The sequence below is a fragment of the Alternaria rosae genome, assembly GCF_020736505.1.
Source record: "Alternaria rosae strain MPI-PUGE-AT-0040 chromosome Unknown BKA58scaffold_9, whole genome shotgun sequence".
Lineage (NCBI taxonomy): Eukaryota > Fungi > Ascomycota > Dothideomycetes > Pleosporales > Pleosporaceae > Alternaria > Alternaria rosae.
The window spans coordinates 1,647,245-1,660,900 of record NW_025763578.1 but is presented as its reverse complement, the minus strand read 5'-3'; the positions used below and the strand labels follow the sequence as shown (position 1 = coordinate 1,660,900).

Genomic DNA, 13,656 nt, shown 5'->3' with positions numbered 1-13,656 from the left:
ACATCTCAAGACCGCTGTTAGCCGTACCGCGGCTCTGCGGGGAAACCACGCTAGTCACAACAAGCAGGTACCAAAACACCTTGACCATGCATCGTGATGCGCAAAACGACACCGTACTGTATCCATGAAGCTAAGCTACAAGCATTCATGGTCCTTATCTACAGCTTTTCATTCTCAACCGGTACTTCAACCACCTGATCCAAGCCCTCATACTTTGGAATATCAAGATTATACTTATCCGCCATCTCCGGGCTCAAGAACCTCCCACCAAGGAAATGTCTCCCAGTGAACTTCTTAACCAAAGGCTTTGGTGCGGTCAAACTGATGAGAGCTGGTGGCATGAAGCCCTTGCCGGGTCCCGAATCTTGAGGTCCGCTCTCGATATCCCACGATGATGGTGCATCGACCGCGAGAACAGGGACAGAAGTAGATGCTAGAGCCTCGATGACCTTGGGGAAAGGCTCGCGCACTTCGCCGGAGAAACTGAAGCCGAAGATTGCGTCGACTATGTGGTCGGTTTGTTTGAGTGCGCTTGTGAAGTCTTCTGTGAATGGCACTTTGAGGTCTTCGAGTTGTTTCTTGAGGCGCTGTGGAGGGTCAGATAGATGTTTCCCTGGTGTTCTGCGGATTACAGACCTGATAGAGCTCATTCTTGCTCTGCTTTGGGTAATAGATCGTAGGTTGGTAACCGTAGTGGAAAAGATGGCGGGCTGCGACTAATCCATCACCGCCGTTGTTGCCAGGACCACATGCTACAAGGATGCGCTTGCCTTTGCTGAGGGGTTGTAATTTGAAGACTGAATTGTCAACTCGACGGTGCAATACTAACGCTGAGAAAACCCACCTGCTTGTGAAACAGAAAGACCAGCGAGTTCCATCAATTGATCGATGGAAAATGCGCCCGAAGACATGAGTTCTTGGTCAAGTGCAGCTGCGCTTTTGGCGGAGAGAGTCTGCAAAGAGAAATTAATAGTCATCACTAAGTCGAGGATCTTAGACGCCACTTACTCGAAGAGCCATCTTATCGTCTTTCAAGTTACAGATGATGCGTGATGTGGGAGTAAGAGATAGTTGTAATCACAGCATATAATCGTGAACAACATGGTATTACAATTACATCACTGCTCAAGGATGATGAGTTGAACACAACAGCGATTCCACAACATCACAACAAAATCAGCTTCGACCTGTACGAAAGACATTATCTGGGACTAATCACGACTCTCCAAAGAACACATCGTTCTACACATTCTATTCTCCGAGTCAAAGTACACCACACTTCGCACGTGCCCACGCATCTCGGCAGATCCTCGGGGCAAAAAGATATACCCAAACTACCACCAACCGCCCGCTCGCGCATTTGTCGCAACAGCACAAACCCCCCAGCACAACACCTCACAATGGTCTTAAGAATCCGACTCGCCCGCTTCGGCAAGAAGCACGCTCCCTTCTACAATATCGTCGTCGCACACGCCCGGTAGGTCACCAATTCCAGAAAACGAGTACATCTCGGGAGTCCGCAAATACTGCAACGACCGCATGCAGCAATGGATATCTCGCCGCCCGATGCCAAAAAGACCGGCGTGGTTCCTTCGTCAAGACCACCTCGCTAACACACCACCCCACAGAACAGCGCGCAACTCCCGCCCCCTCGAAGTCCTCGGCACCTACGACCCGAAACCGCAACCACCGCGCCCAGGCGACACACACGGCAGGCCGTGGAAAGACATCAAACTCGACTTATCGCGCGCGCGGTACTGGGTAGGTGTAGGCGCTCAACCATCAGATACGGCGTGGCGGTTACTGTCCATGGTGGGCATACTGGAGCCGCAGTACAGGGTGGGCCAGATTGCGGGCATGGTGGTTAAGAGCGGGAGTGCGAGTAAGAGTTTGATTAAGGAGGGAGGAGAGAGTGCGGAGGCGGCGCCGGGGGTTGTGGTGGAGAATATGGAGGGCGGGACGAAGGAGACTGCGGCATAGAGACGGGGTTGGGGTGCGGATGAAATTCTGGCGGTATGGGGCATACACAGCGTGCTAAGACGGCTTTATGAAAGATACGTGATCGGGCGTGAAGGACGTAAAGCTGCGCAACACGATACCAAGGCGTGGGGTCTCAAGCAGCACCTGGAGGGTCGGCACAGGAAGAACACAGCATGAGAAGAGTACGTTCCCAAGCAGAGCGGTACAGTTGCTATATCTGTTCGAAACTATTACGATGCTACATGTATACTTGTACAACATGTAAGAATATAAGAAGAAACGCCGACACCATCGTCGACTTGACTCCAACACCAGGGCCATCCCATGCCATTCATCCATCCATCCAGTCTAATTGGTAAGCCCCCAAGCAAGAAACTCCCGCTAAATGCAACCCGTCTGCCCAAAGCAACTAGATCAAACCTCCTCAATGCGCCGCAACCAAAAAGGTATTCGTAATCAGACAAACGACCATCACAACAACACCATAAATGCTCAAAGCAAGCGCCAAATTACGCAGCAACCCCCTTCTGAAATCGCGATTAAGATGCCCCTCGCTCGTGACATATCCTTCCGCCTCTCCGCTCTGGTACTCGTCTTCGTCGTCTTCATCCTTAACGAGACGTTGGTGGTGTGAGGACTCCGGGTCGGAGATCTTGTAGTAGAACAAGCCGGGTAGAATGAAAGAAATCGTCGTGGAACCCGTGCTCCCAACATAAGCCAGCACTTTCTCTAGACTGGAAACGGTCATGGCGGTGATGAAGGAGAGGATGATGAGGACGGTGGAGATGACTGCGAATTTGAGGTCGCTCATCTCGCTGCTCTTGGGCGCGCCGGGCTTGGGTGTGTTGTTCATGAGTGTGTTTCGTGAGGGGCTGCCTTCGCTTTGTTTGCGACCGCCTGGGCGCCACTTGAGACACGCGTCGATGCTGGCGCGGCAGGGGTGGATTTGAAGTGGGTACGAGAACATGACGAGGATGACGATGGCGAGGCGACCGATAGTGCTGGCGGCTGCGGTGGGGTACATGGATACGATGTTGCCGTGGATGTTGTCGCCATATGATAGGTAACCTGTGATGCCGGTGAGAATGTAGAGGCCGCATGCGCCCCCGATGGAAGCGAAGATGACGGTCGTCGTTTGGAAGTGAGAGTTGTCGGCTATCTCATTCAGAATCGAGAACATGTTCTGGTGGCATGTGTAGGCGAAGACGATGACGGGGAAGGCGGCGAGTGCGGAGACGGGGCCCGCCCATTCAAAGACACGGACATTGCCTCGGTCGGCTATCGTGTCGCCTTTGAGGAAGTGGGCCACGACGAGTATGACAAGATAGGCGATCGAGAAAAGGGCAATAACGCTGGTATACTTGAGCGAGTCTAGACGGCGTAGGAAGGACAGCGGAATGACGATAAGCCTGGCTTGGTCAGTACATACCACTCTGAACTTCACAATCAGCACCTACATGAATGCCGTGATCCAGAACTGCCTGTCGACCAGAAAGGCGATGTCTCCAGCGCCTGGCGCAAATCCTCGAACCACACCCGGCATTAGATCTCCGATGATGATCAGATAGCTGACGGCGACGCCGAAGCACTTGACTGCGATAGCGGCGTCGAAGATGATGGACAGATTCGGGTATGTCATCTGAGACAGTGTCGCAAAGGATACATGTCCGCGATCAATGTAGCGCGCGCATCGCGTCTGGAGGTAGAGGCCAAAGCCTGCGGTTGTGCCAGCCCATGCGATGACGAAGATGCCGAGGAAGATGCCCATTTTCGAGAGCGCGGAGGGCATGGCGAGGAGGCCGGCACCGAGAACTTTACACGGTCAGCATGGTCTCGTGTGGGGTAGCTGTCATGGGCATACTGGTGTTGGCCAGGTTGATGACACTGGATATCCATGTTGCCTGGCCCTTGAATCCGACGTCTTGCTTTCCTCTGCCTCTCCTACTCGGGTCAGCCTTGGTCCGATAACAGATTTATGAGGCTAACTCACCGTCGCCCTCTCAGCGACCCGGTGCTCGAAGTCATGGGGTCTGCGTCTGTTGGCTCGGGGCCGATGGCGGAGTAGGAAGCCATGCTCTGGGGTGCGAAATGCGCGGTTCGTGTTATTGCGCGTTCATCCGTTGAGGTCGGCGGTGGTGCCAGATGTGTTGCGATGACAGGCACGAGCGAGCGACTGGAATTACAGAGCTGTAAGAAGCTCGAGCTGACAGTGAAAAGTGAGGGTTGGAGTGCTCCGCTGACGTCTGGTCTCGAGGCCCCATAACCCGGGGGGCTTATCAGCGGCCGCTAAAATTAACATCCGCTCCGCTCGAGGCAGGTACGCGCCCGCGTTTACACGTCTGGGCGAACATAAACACAGAGGCCACCACAATCATGGACGAATACGAGGAAGCAGTCCTTTTCACGTTTGCACTACTGGAAACACGGTTGGATCGCCTGGAGTATATTCTGGGCGGCCCGCAAGACAACACCAAGGACAAGCAAAAGACCATCCCGGATCGCATACACAGGATTGAACAGTCACTGCAGCAGCTGACGGGCAAGACTGCGCTACTCGACGAGGCCAATACACTACGTATGCAGCACCCACTCCCTTCGCTGTTTGAGGCTAACGTCACCAGTGAGCAAGCACAAAGATATCCTCAAGCCACAACACGACGACGATGACGGCCCCCCACTCGACAACGCCCAAAAAGCTGTATTAGTGACTGAACGCGCAACAAGCTTCGCGACAACCGCGTCACAGCTCCAAGCTCTTGAAGACCAGCAGATACCCACCACTGATGGCTTCGCCAAGCTAGCCATGTTGCGACCGCGCATCGCTGAAGCAGAAGACCGCCAACTACAACAAGCACTCAAGATATCCGAGCTGAGGAGAAGAAACGGCTTGATGAATCAGCGGTACCAGCAGGTCATGCTCCTCGGCGCAGGAAGATGCTGGGTCGACTACAATGAGAGGCTCACCAAGGCCCTGAGAGCGCTTGTGCGGGAGGAATATAGGAGAAGACCTGCCGAGGAGGAAAAAGGCGTGGCACAAGAAGAAGAAGAGGGCGAGGAGGATGAATCTGAGGAAGATGAGCTGTGAGAACTGTCAGCATCACGCAACAGTTCACTGAACCAAGAATGCCACGCTCGGTGCCGTCAGTCTCCGCGCAGAAGCACCAATCGCCTGCTGAGACACGGAACGTCCATCACTGTTTTCTCAACCACGTTGTGTTGACGGTACGTGGACTTCATGCGTTGCGCAAATACCGACGTCAGACGGTTTCAAGGCGTGGCTGACAGATGCCAGGTGCTTCATGTGCACCTTGGGCGACGTTCGTCACAGCCACAATCGGTACCCGCGACCATCATTCCAGTTTTGTAATCTGATAGAGGCTCAGCAGTCTGGGCGGGGCATGTGGACCAGATCAGCAGCGAGCATGTGGACCAGTGTCACCATCGTTGCAGCGATCCAGAGTCTCGCATATTACAAAAACGACGCGTTGCCTCGGATCAAGCAAGCATCCGAAAGTGACATATTGCAAAACAAACTTCCCGATCATGACGGCAATGGGGAAGTTGATGCGTGGTACAAGTAATGTCAATTGACCTTTGCACCCTGACCGGAAACGCTTTGCCATGTCACAGGTAGCAGGACCAGATAGTTCAAACACGAAAAGAGTTTGTAAGCGCCAGCTTTTTCTTGCTGAATGATGTAAAGTGAGGTCAAGTGAGGGTCTCAGCAACTTTGTAGGGCTGCGGAGGGTTCGGTGCCGTAGCACGGCGTTTCATGACCGTCTCGTGTCAGCTTGGTGACCTGGCCAGGGCCCCGAAGCGTAATGGCGCCGACAATGGTCCGGACGTCAATTTCCTGGCTCGCCTGGGAACTACTGCGCCTAGACACACCTTCCGCCGCAAATGGACGAGGCGCACGTGTCGGCTACCATGGGTAATCAAGGCAGGCCATGGGGAAACGTGGATGGCATGCCTTCGGGACGACGCAGGGTGCACACGAGATTAAGCAGAGTTGTGCAGTGGAATTGCAGCTGTCAGACCAGTTGTGTATGACAGCACCTGAGTAAATTGGGGATTTAATCAAAGTACCACATTTCGGACGGGGATGTCCTGTGTGTGGGAGGGTTCTCGGGGTGTTCTTGAGTGACGACTCGAGGATGCATGATGAGGCGTCGCCGTCGTATTGGTATCAGAGGTATCCCTTTGAGCGACGTAGTACTGCGCCACTCTCGGCCAGGTTATTGAGGTGATGAATGCCGTGAGCGTGAATGGCCGTGAACAGCTGATGACATTGTTCAAAGACTCAGTAGATGAGATGCACAGGATAGGCTTTGCTACAACGTGTGAATGTCTACGGCGGCTCGACGGCCAGCAAAGGCACTAATGCACTAAACGCGCGTGCAGCTGTCCAGGCCTTTGGCTGACGGGCGCGGTGCCATTTTAATCTCTGCACAAGTGGGACCCGCAGCGCTGCAATCCCCGAACAACCCTTAGCCATTCCAGCCAGCGCGGCCAATCGAGAACTACTGGGAACCCAAGGTGAAACCGTCGCATCTCTTGTCCTGCTCCCGCCCTCGCCCAAAACCCTCCCTTCACACCCACCGCCTGCTGCCATAATCGCCCTCGACGCAGCCGCCAGAGTCGCAGAAGCCTTGCGCGCCCACCAACACTGCTGGTCACTGGACGCCCGCCTCCCGCTGCTTGCGCCCTGTGCACCGTTCGCTGCCCTGCACAACTCCACCCACCGCGCCGATATACTGGCCTGCACCGCCCTTCACCACGCCCACCACTGACCGCGCGCATCCACGCTCTTTGACTCTCGACATTCACCCATAATACCGCATCTGGCACCCACGCTCTTTCTTGCTACCGCGACAGCATAGCTTAATCGCCCCTTTCCCCGCCTATTCCACCAACACATGCCCGCTTACGGCTCGCTGGGCGGCTCTCCTTCACTACGCAAAATGGAAAACGGAGGCTACGGCCAGAGGTCGTCGGGCTTCAGCATGAGCCGCATCATCGGAGATCCCTTTGCGCTGGCCACCATATCGATTGGCATTGTGAGTAGCCCGGAGTACGCGGCAGTCATGGGACCTGATCGCTAACGTTGTATACAGCTTGCCTGGGTCATCGCCTTTGTCAGCTCCATAATATCAGCCATCCACGGCGGCTTCCCCAACTTCGCCTGGTGGACGCTCGTCTTCATGTTCTTCTGCATTGCGGGCGTCACCGTCACAGTCGCCTCGGATGCTGAGAGGACGTACCATGTCGCAGTAAGTGGCCGTCACTGCATACCACGAGAACGCACTTGCTAATTCCAGCAGATCGTGGGCTTTCTTGCCGCCGGCCTGGTCTTCACCACCTCATCTGTCAACTCGCTCGTCTACTCACCCGTCGCTCCCTTTGAAGCCGCGGCTGCCGGCTACATCCTCCTCTCCATGATCGCCGTAAGTCATGCCAACACGCCCACCACCAATCCCCACTAACATGCCCAGATCGTCTGGATCTTCTACTACGGATCGCAACCGCAAGCTAGCCACCGCGCCTTTGTCGACTCCTACGCCCTGCACAAGGAGCACCCTGGCTCGCGCTCTTCCCGCCCCATCTCCAACGGTTACACCAACCGGCCCGAAACCCAAACCGCCAACATCCCCCCGCAGATGTACACTTCCGCCCAACTAAACGGCTTCGAAACTTCGTCCCCAGTCTCCGGCTACCCCGGCGGTCCCGTCGGCGCGAACGGCCGCAACAGCTCAGCCCCCCAATTCGGCGGCATGAACAACAACGTCTCGACACCCACCAACGACGACGCAAACAACCAGCAAGAAGCTTCCATCGAATACCCATACCGCGCCAAGGCCATCTACAGCTACGAAGCCAACCCCGACGATGCAAACGAGATCAGCTTCCAAAAACACGACATCCTCGAAGTCTCAGACGTGAGCGGACGGTGGTGGCAGGCCAAGAAACCAAACGGCGAGACGGGTATCGCGCCCAGCAACTATCTCATCCTGTTATAAGAGAAGAGAAGAGAAAGGGCATGGAGAGACTGGTTCTCTTACACCAAACCCTTCTTTACGACCCTGCCACGAATGTTTCCTTGCCTGTCAACTTTCTACTCTACACTTCCCATGTGCCACTAAGCTGCCATTTTCTCAAAGGGATGGCTTGCTCGCTTCGTCAGTCAGCTACAAACGCGGATGCTCAGCTGGAAAAGGAGAATATATGTGAGGTGTTTTTAGGGGATTGGATATTTGACACCGTGTAACAGAAAGTCTTTGTTGCGCACACGGGTGTTATACTGTGGCTACCATACCTTTCTGCACGATACCCAAAGTTTCCCTTTTTTGCTTTTGTTTTGCTTTCGCTTCTACATCAATCAGAGTAATTCTAAATCTTGGTTCGGCTTTACTCTTTACCCTTTATCTACTTCCTTCACACGAGCTGTGAGTGTGTCGAAACCGTCTACCCTTCTTTCCCTAGCCCTTCTTGTCATGTATTCTATGTACTCTGTTTGTGTGTTGACTTTACTGGCTTCCAACGCTCAAGCTGAGCAACGGGTATTTTTTCAGCATGTGAGCGGTCTGTTTATTTCGATAGTGTTGTATCTCATAAAATTGAGAGGGGTGGAGGTCTGCGAGAAATACAGGAGAGCCCCAAGATTTTTGATAGTTGGCGGCCGGATGGAGGAGGAGAATGTATAGAAGCAACAAGAAAGTGAAAGTAAACAATGCCAAGTCCATCGGAATTTACCGAAATCGTACCTGGTTCGGATTCAGCATCATGATTGTGACCTCTTTGTAAGTAAAGAGGATTTGCAAATGCGTCTTTTCGTTCTAGATAAGAGCGATGTTATGTATAATCTTCGTTACTCGCAAAGCCTTCAGACGCGTTAGAATTGAAGTAAGAGTTGAGAGAAGAAACGGTTCAATAAGGTTTTTGTACATTGGATTCCCATAATACGTGTTTGGTTTGCGACACGTGCTTCGCCCTCCGCGCATACTGCGTATGTGAATGTTGTTTGCTTCGCATATCCCTGGTCCATATTATCCGGCATACTGAGGCTTAGATGGTGAATCACTTGTCTTAATGCACAGCCCGAAGATCGTAACAGAAGTTTGAGTAGTATTAGAACAAGAATGGGTATCTGAACGCCTGGATGAATGCAACCAACGCCTCGTTGTATCCATGTCTAAAACGCCGTATCCGTACCTCAATCTGGTCGACGGTGGATAAAAGCCACCTCCCTCTAGCTATAACTCCGTCCAGATTTGGCCGTGAATGCCCTTAAATAATATATCGCCTCCATCCATTCGTGATGAGACACTTCTTCCCACTATCATCCCGGCCCATGTGGAACCGCTCCCATCGCGCATCCTGCCCTGCGCCGATGACAAGAATAGTCTCGTCGTTGAGCCACCCGATGAGCCCCTTGGTCGGCCGACCGCCCGGTACACCCGGAATACCTGCACTCAGAGTAGCGGACCTACCATGTGGACCCCAAGCAGTCGGTTCATCGCCCATCTCGAACTTGGCCGTGGCCGTAGGATATATATCGGAGAACGCGCGGGGTAAAAGGGGAATTTTTGACAGAATACCATACTTGTGCTGCGACGGATCGGCCTGCGAGGACGCACTCGTTGCGGTTACGAGGTCGTAGATGTGGAGGGTGGATTTATCGGATGTCACGGCGAGGGTGGAGCCGTCGGGGGAGAAGGCGAGAGAGAAGACGGCGGCGGGGTCGACGCCTCGACGGAGCTCAGCCAACTTTGTACAGGAGGGGAAGGACCATAGCCGGATGATAGTGCCCTTCTCACTGGCTGTTGCGATGAGGTCGCCGTTCCTGCTTATGCCGATTGCGCGCAACGGGCTTTCGTGAGCGGGTATGATACTCACATTGCCCGTGTTCAGATCGTAGATCTTGACCTGACCCGCCGCTCGACCAGGGAATGCGACGATGCTCGTGCCCAGTTCACACAGCCCGAACGGGTTATTCACCGTCTCGTACTCGGCCGACTTTACCGGCGGCACCTTCATCTTGTATATGCATATCGAGTTGAGCAGCGCGACGATCATGTGTGACTGCGATAGGCGCACGCGCTGGACGGGCGTCTTGAACTCGGTCGACGTGGTAAAGCGCTCGGTTTTATCGTTCCAGATTTGAACCTCGTAGATGATGTCAGTGTCGTTGACGAGCTGCCAGTCGGAGTCCTCAGGATGTACCTTGTTCTGGGGGTACTTGGGCTGCTTCCCTCCTCCGACCAGGGCGATGTAACTCTTATTGCCGAGCATCTCTGCGCAGCCGATGCCGCCGCCGACTTCTGTGGGGGTGTTAGTGGTGCATGGCCGGTATGCGTGATTTGGTGGTACCTCTGGCAATCTTCTCTTCGCATGTTGTAGACGAGAATACTGTAGGTATTAGCAGGGGCCTTCAAACTGTGTGCGCGCGTCATACCGCGAAACCCGCTCTCCAAGGCTACCGAGAAGTGCGAACAGTCGGCGTTGAAGGATGCCGAGAGCACAAAGGGCCCAGCATCCGAGTCTAGAATGGGCCGGGTGTTCATGCTGGGCGCAGCGAATAGAGCGGATGTTTGTACGGGAGGTTGTTTCAACTGCTCAAGTGGGGCGTCTTGAGTGCAGTGCGGAGGTGGGTGGAGCGTTGTGCCGGAAGACTACGAACGTGAAGTGGCCAGCAAACGGCGCCGAAAGCGTTATCGCGGTGTCCGACAGTATACTAGACCCATTTTCCCAGCAGCGACTGAGGCAGGGCGAGAGTGAATAGCGGCGAGAGGGTTGGTTGATAGCGATATCGAGGGTCCACGGCTCCTCCAAGAGCTAGGTCACCCGCCTGAGCTCTCGGGAAAGCTAGCCGGTTAGAGCAAGCGCGACTTGACCTGGAATGGATGAGCGACGATGCTTTTGGGCACCATCAGTCTTAGGAAGATAATCGGAGAATTGCTAGTACATCTCAATCAAGGGTGCACGCGTGATGATGAATTACCCATTGTATATTTTCATCTTGTAATGTCGAGCTTCGAGAGACCCTGATGAAGTACCCCGCTGAGTACCGCTATCAGACAGAATAGCGTGCAGCCATCAGAAAGAGTCCAACGCGTTCTGCTCGACAACTGGACATACTTGCAATACAACTCGCGATCAATATCAATTCGCAATCACTCGTGTTGTACATCTTGCCGAAATCAGACGCGCCAGGTGGTCGCGCCAAGAAGGAGAGTGCGACCGGGGTGTTTCCCGCTAGCGAGCCCCTTTGCATCGCGCAGGGAGTAGCTGCCAACGTCCCCAAATTTCCACGACGACACCGCTCCAACACCACACCTCAGACATACGCCCCCGTCTCACCCCCAAGCAGTCTCGCCTCATCGCCCGACTGTCTCCATTGCGTGTGCCAGCCGCCTATCCACCACACCCATCACATTCACCGCCCCCGAGTTCATCATGTCTTCGGTACGACGCTCCCCAACACCACGTCTCCCTCAGGCCACGATGCCGCCTGCCCACCACCACCACACCTGCCATTGACCACACCCGCTAACAATGTCCCAGGCGCTTAACAAGACGCGCAGAAAGAAGAATGTCAAGAAGGGTATCCAGTTCTGTCTGATGGTCTGCGGTGCCTCTGGTACCGGCCGGACAACCTTCGTCAACACCCTCTGCGGCAAGCAGGTGCTTGGACACAAGGAGGTTGACGACCCAACAACGGCACACGTCGAGGAGGGCGTCAAGATCAAGCCCATCACAGTCGGTACGTCGCCCCGATAAGGATCAATGGCTATCATCATCGCGTGCAGCTGCTAACAAACAGCAGAACTCGACGAGGAGGGCACCCGCATCTCGCTCACCATTGTTGACACACCCGGTTTCGGAGACCAGATCGACAACGAGGCCAGGTAGGCATGTTCCGGGACTGACCACAACACACGCTTACCCTCCGCAGCTTCTCAGAGATCGTCGGCTACCTCGAGCGACAGTACGACGGCATTCTCGCAGAGGAATCGCGTATTAAGCGTAACCCCCGATTCCGCGACGACCGTGTACATGTCCTGCTCTACTTCATCACACCCACCGGCCACGGGTATGTATGCCGAGCCCCTCTGCCAGCTTCAGCTAACACATTGCAGTCTCCGTGAACTCGACATCGAGCTTATGAAGCGCCTTTCACCCCGCTGCAACGTCATCCCCGTCATCGGCAAGGCTGACTCCCTTACACCCGCCGAGCTCGCCGAGTCGAAGAAGCTTGTCATGGAGGACATTGAGCACTACCGCATCCCCGTGTACAACTTCCCCTACGACATCGAGGAGGACGACGAGGACACCGTCGAGGAGAATGCCGAGCTCCGCGGCTTGATGCCCTTCGCTATCGTTGGATCCGAGGACATTGTTGAGATCAACGGCCGACGGGTACGGGCACGCCAATACCCCTGGGGTATCGTCGAGGTCGACAACCCCCGCCACTCTGACTTCCTGGCTGTGCGAAGTGCCCTCCTCCACAGCCATCTTGCCGATCTCAAGGAGATTACGCATGACTTCCTATACGAGAACTACCGTACCGAGAAGCTTAGTAAGAGTGTCGAAGGTGGTGCTGCTGCGTAAGTCTTGTCCTGGTCTGATGCAAATTGAGTACTAACATCCTACAGTGACTCGTCGATGAACCCCGAGGATCTTGCCAGCCAGTCAGTGCGCTTGAAGGAGGAGCAACTGCGACGCGAAGAGGAGAAGCTGCGCGAGATCGAAGTGAAGGTCCAGCGCGAGATCAACGAGAAGCGGCAGGAGCTCTTGGCCCGCGAGAGTCAGTTGAAGGAGATCGAGGCCCGCATGAACAGGGAACAGAGCGGCCAACTGCAAGACCACGACGCAGACGAGGCTTAGATGACGCCAACACACCTCGCTTTCAGAATCCGGCTGTTGCATCTCCTGCGGTCTTGGTCAAGCACGGGTAGCGCGCTTGCCACGAAAACCATCGAGTCGTCAAAAGGTGTATTGATCATCACAGCTGCGGGCGTTTGTAATAGGTGGCTTGTGCAATGCCGACACGGAAGGACATGGTCGGATGCCGGGCTTCATTTCTTCTTATTTGGGGGCCTTCCATCTTTTAGCCGACAGTGATAGCCCTTGGATCACGTCTGTGGTTACACTGTCCTCGACATGACACTGCTTCTCGTATGTTTTCTTAGCTTTTCGATACTTATTCCCCCGCCTTTTGGTCCTTCATGTAGGAAGTAGTAATTAACATTCTAATATCACCCCGGTGGTCATAAGTCTTGTTTGTCATTCGTGCTTTCCTCGTGTGTGATTGAGCATCTGACATGGCTCTGCTCCTTCCCGTCGTGGCTGCCAATTCTGAGCCTGCGGAGCGCGCTTTTCACACAATCAAATTCACTCCGCTCTTGTGCATGCCGCAGACATATCCATTGGCGATCGCATCTCTTCTCGTCTCCTCAACACAACGCCCACACTTGCTTTGTTCGTGCACCTTCATGTACACTTACGACACCACGACACTTACGCCAGCCATATCGTGACGTTTGTATACTCAAAATACGCTAGATTAGCTTGCTGTTTCTTCACCGATCAGTTTCGCGAATGCCGTCCACCCCGGCCGGCAGATTCTCACCGCACGTTCAACTCAACAAGACGTTATTCTCAAGCGAGTGGCATACA

General features: G+C 54.3%; 7 protein-coding genes across 7 annotated transcripts; 4 read left to right on the top strand and 3 right to left on the bottom strand.

The window, feature by feature from the left end:
* On the bottom strand, positions 1-1,210 carry BKA58DRAFT_391798 (meiotically up-regulated gene 182 protein). Its single transcript, XM_046170947.1, has 4 exons — positions 1,009-1,210; positions 845-953; positions 637-797; positions 1-587 (listed from the first exon to the last, which is right to left on the bottom strand). The coding sequence occupies exons 1-4, from the start codon at positions 1,018-1,020 to the stop codon at positions 159-161; spliced, it is 711 nt and encodes a 236-aa protein (XP_046022269.1). The 5' UTR covers positions 1,021-1,210; the 3' UTR covers positions 1-158.
* A 190-nt stretch (positions 1,211-1,400) lies between these two features.
* On the top strand, positions 1,401-1,980 carry BKA58DRAFT_322347 (ribosomal protein S16 domain-containing protein; the record flags this gene model as incomplete). Its single annotated transcript, XM_046167844.1, has 2 exons — positions 1,401-1,477; positions 1,629-1,980. 2 exons carry the CDS (start codon positions 1,401-1,403, stop codon positions 1,978-1,980), a joined length of 429 nt encoding a protein of 142 aa, XP_046022268.1.
* Positions 1,981-2,192: 212 nt separating this feature from the next.
* On the bottom strand, positions 2,193-4,250 carry BKA58DRAFT_242843 (transmembrane amino acid transporter protein-domain-containing protein). Its single transcript, XM_046166714.1, has 4 exons — positions 3,971-4,250; positions 3,842-3,921; positions 3,438-3,792; positions 2,193-3,389 (listed from the first exon to the last, which is right to left on the bottom strand). Exons 1-4 carry the CDS (start codon positions 4,051-4,053, stop codon positions 2,405-2,407), a joined length of 1,503 nt encoding a protein of 500 aa, XP_046022267.1. The 5' UTR covers positions 4,054-4,250; the 3' UTR covers positions 2,193-2,404.
* Positions 4,251-4,353: 103 nt separating this feature from the next.
* Positions 4,354-5,065, top strand: BKA58DRAFT_443369 (uncharacterized protein; the record flags this gene model as incomplete). Its single annotated transcript, XM_046173974.1, has 2 exons — positions 4,354-4,555; positions 4,602-5,065. 2 exons carry the CDS (start codon positions 4,354-4,356, stop codon positions 5,063-5,065), a joined length of 666 nt encoding a protein of 221 aa, XP_046022266.1.
* A 1,679-nt stretch (positions 5,066-6,744) lies between these two features.
* On the top strand, positions 6,745-8,251 carry BKA58DRAFT_242827 (high osmolarity signaling protein sho1). Its single transcript, XM_046166713.1, has 4 exons — positions 6,745-7,037; positions 7,095-7,250; positions 7,302-7,424; positions 7,473-8,251. The coding sequence occupies exons 1-4, from the start codon at positions 6,897-6,899 to the stop codon at positions 7,995-7,997; spliced, it is 945 nt and encodes a 314-aa protein (XP_046022265.1). The 5' UTR covers positions 6,745-6,896; the 3' UTR covers positions 7,998-8,251.
* An 831-nt stretch (positions 8,252-9,082) lies between these two features.
* Positions 9,083-10,781, bottom strand: BKA58DRAFT_391785 (WD40-repeat-containing domain protein). Its single transcript, XM_046170946.1, has 4 exons — positions 10,433-10,781; positions 10,348-10,386; positions 10,201-10,298; positions 9,083-10,143 (listed from the first exon to the last, which is right to left on the bottom strand). The coding sequence occupies exons 1-4, from the start codon at positions 10,539-10,541 to the stop codon at positions 9,265-9,267; spliced, it is 1,125 nt and encodes a 374-aa protein (XP_046022264.1). The 5' UTR covers positions 10,542-10,781; the 3' UTR covers positions 9,083-9,264.
* Positions 10,782-11,227: 446 nt separating this feature from the next.
* BKA58DRAFT_345417 (Septin-domain-containing protein) lies at positions 11,228-13,251 on the top strand. Its single transcript, XM_046168415.1, has 6 exons — positions 11,228-11,442; positions 11,542-11,740; positions 11,804-11,885; positions 11,933-12,070; positions 12,117-12,584; positions 12,633-13,251. Exons 1-6 carry the CDS (start codon positions 11,434-11,436, stop codon positions 12,862-12,864), a joined length of 1,128 nt encoding a protein of 375 aa, XP_046022263.1. The 5' UTR covers positions 11,228-11,433; the 3' UTR covers positions 12,865-13,251.
* Positions 13,252-13,656: the final 405 nt, after the last annotated feature.

Coding starts and splice junctions, on each gene's coding strand:
- BKA58DRAFT_391798 (XM_046170947.1), bottom strand. Junction 798..844: donor TCTTTCTGTTTCACAAGCAG/GTGGGTTTTCTC, acceptor TTGACAATTCAG/TCTTCAAATTACAACCCCTC. Junction 588..636: donor GCAAGAATGAGCTCTATCAG/GTCTGTAATCCG, acceptor GACCCTCCACAG/CGCCTCAAGAAACAACTCGA.
- BKA58DRAFT_242843 (XM_046166714.1), bottom strand. CDS start 4,053: ATGGCTTCCTACTCCGCCATCGGCCCCGAGCCAACAGACGCAGACCCC. Junction 3,793..3,841: donor CATCAACCTGGCCAACACCA/GTATGCCCATGA, acceptor GACCGTGTAAAG/TTCTCGGTGCCGGCCTCCTC. Junction 3,390..3,437: donor TTCTGGATCACGGCATTCAT/GTAGGTGCTGAT, acceptor TGACCAAGCCAG/GCTTATCGTCATTCCGCTGT.
- BKA58DRAFT_242827 (XM_046166713.1), top strand. CDS start 6,897: ATGCCCGCTTACGGCTCGCTGGGCGGCTCTCCTTCACTACGCAAAATG. Junction 7,038..7,094: donor CCACCATATCGATTGGCATT/GTGAGTAGCCCG, acceptor CGTTGTATACAG/CTTGCCTGGGTCATCGCCTT. Junction 7,425..7,472: donor TCCTCCTCTCCATGATCGCC/GTAAGTCATGCC, acceptor TAACATGCCCAG/ATCGTCTGGATCTTCTACTA.
- BKA58DRAFT_391785 (XM_046170946.1), bottom strand. CDS start 10,541: ATGAACACCCGGCCCATTCTAGACTCGGATGCTGGGCCCTTTGTGCTC. Junction 10,387..10,432: donor CTTGGAGAGCGGGTTTCGCG/GTATGACGCGCG, acceptor TAATACCTACAG/TATTCTCGTCTACAACATGC. Junction 10,144..10,200: donor CCAAGTACCCCCAGAACAAG/GTACATCCTGAG, acceptor ATCATCTACGAG/GTTCAAATCTGGAACGATAA.
- BKA58DRAFT_345417 (XM_046168415.1), top strand. Junction 11,741..11,803: donor GATCAAGCCCATCACAGTCG/GTACGTCGCCCC, acceptor AACAAACAGCAG/AACTCGACGAGGAGGGCACC. Junction 12,071..12,116: donor ATCACACCCACCGGCCACGG/GTATGTATGCCG, acceptor AACACATTGCAG/TCTCCGTGAACTCGACATCG.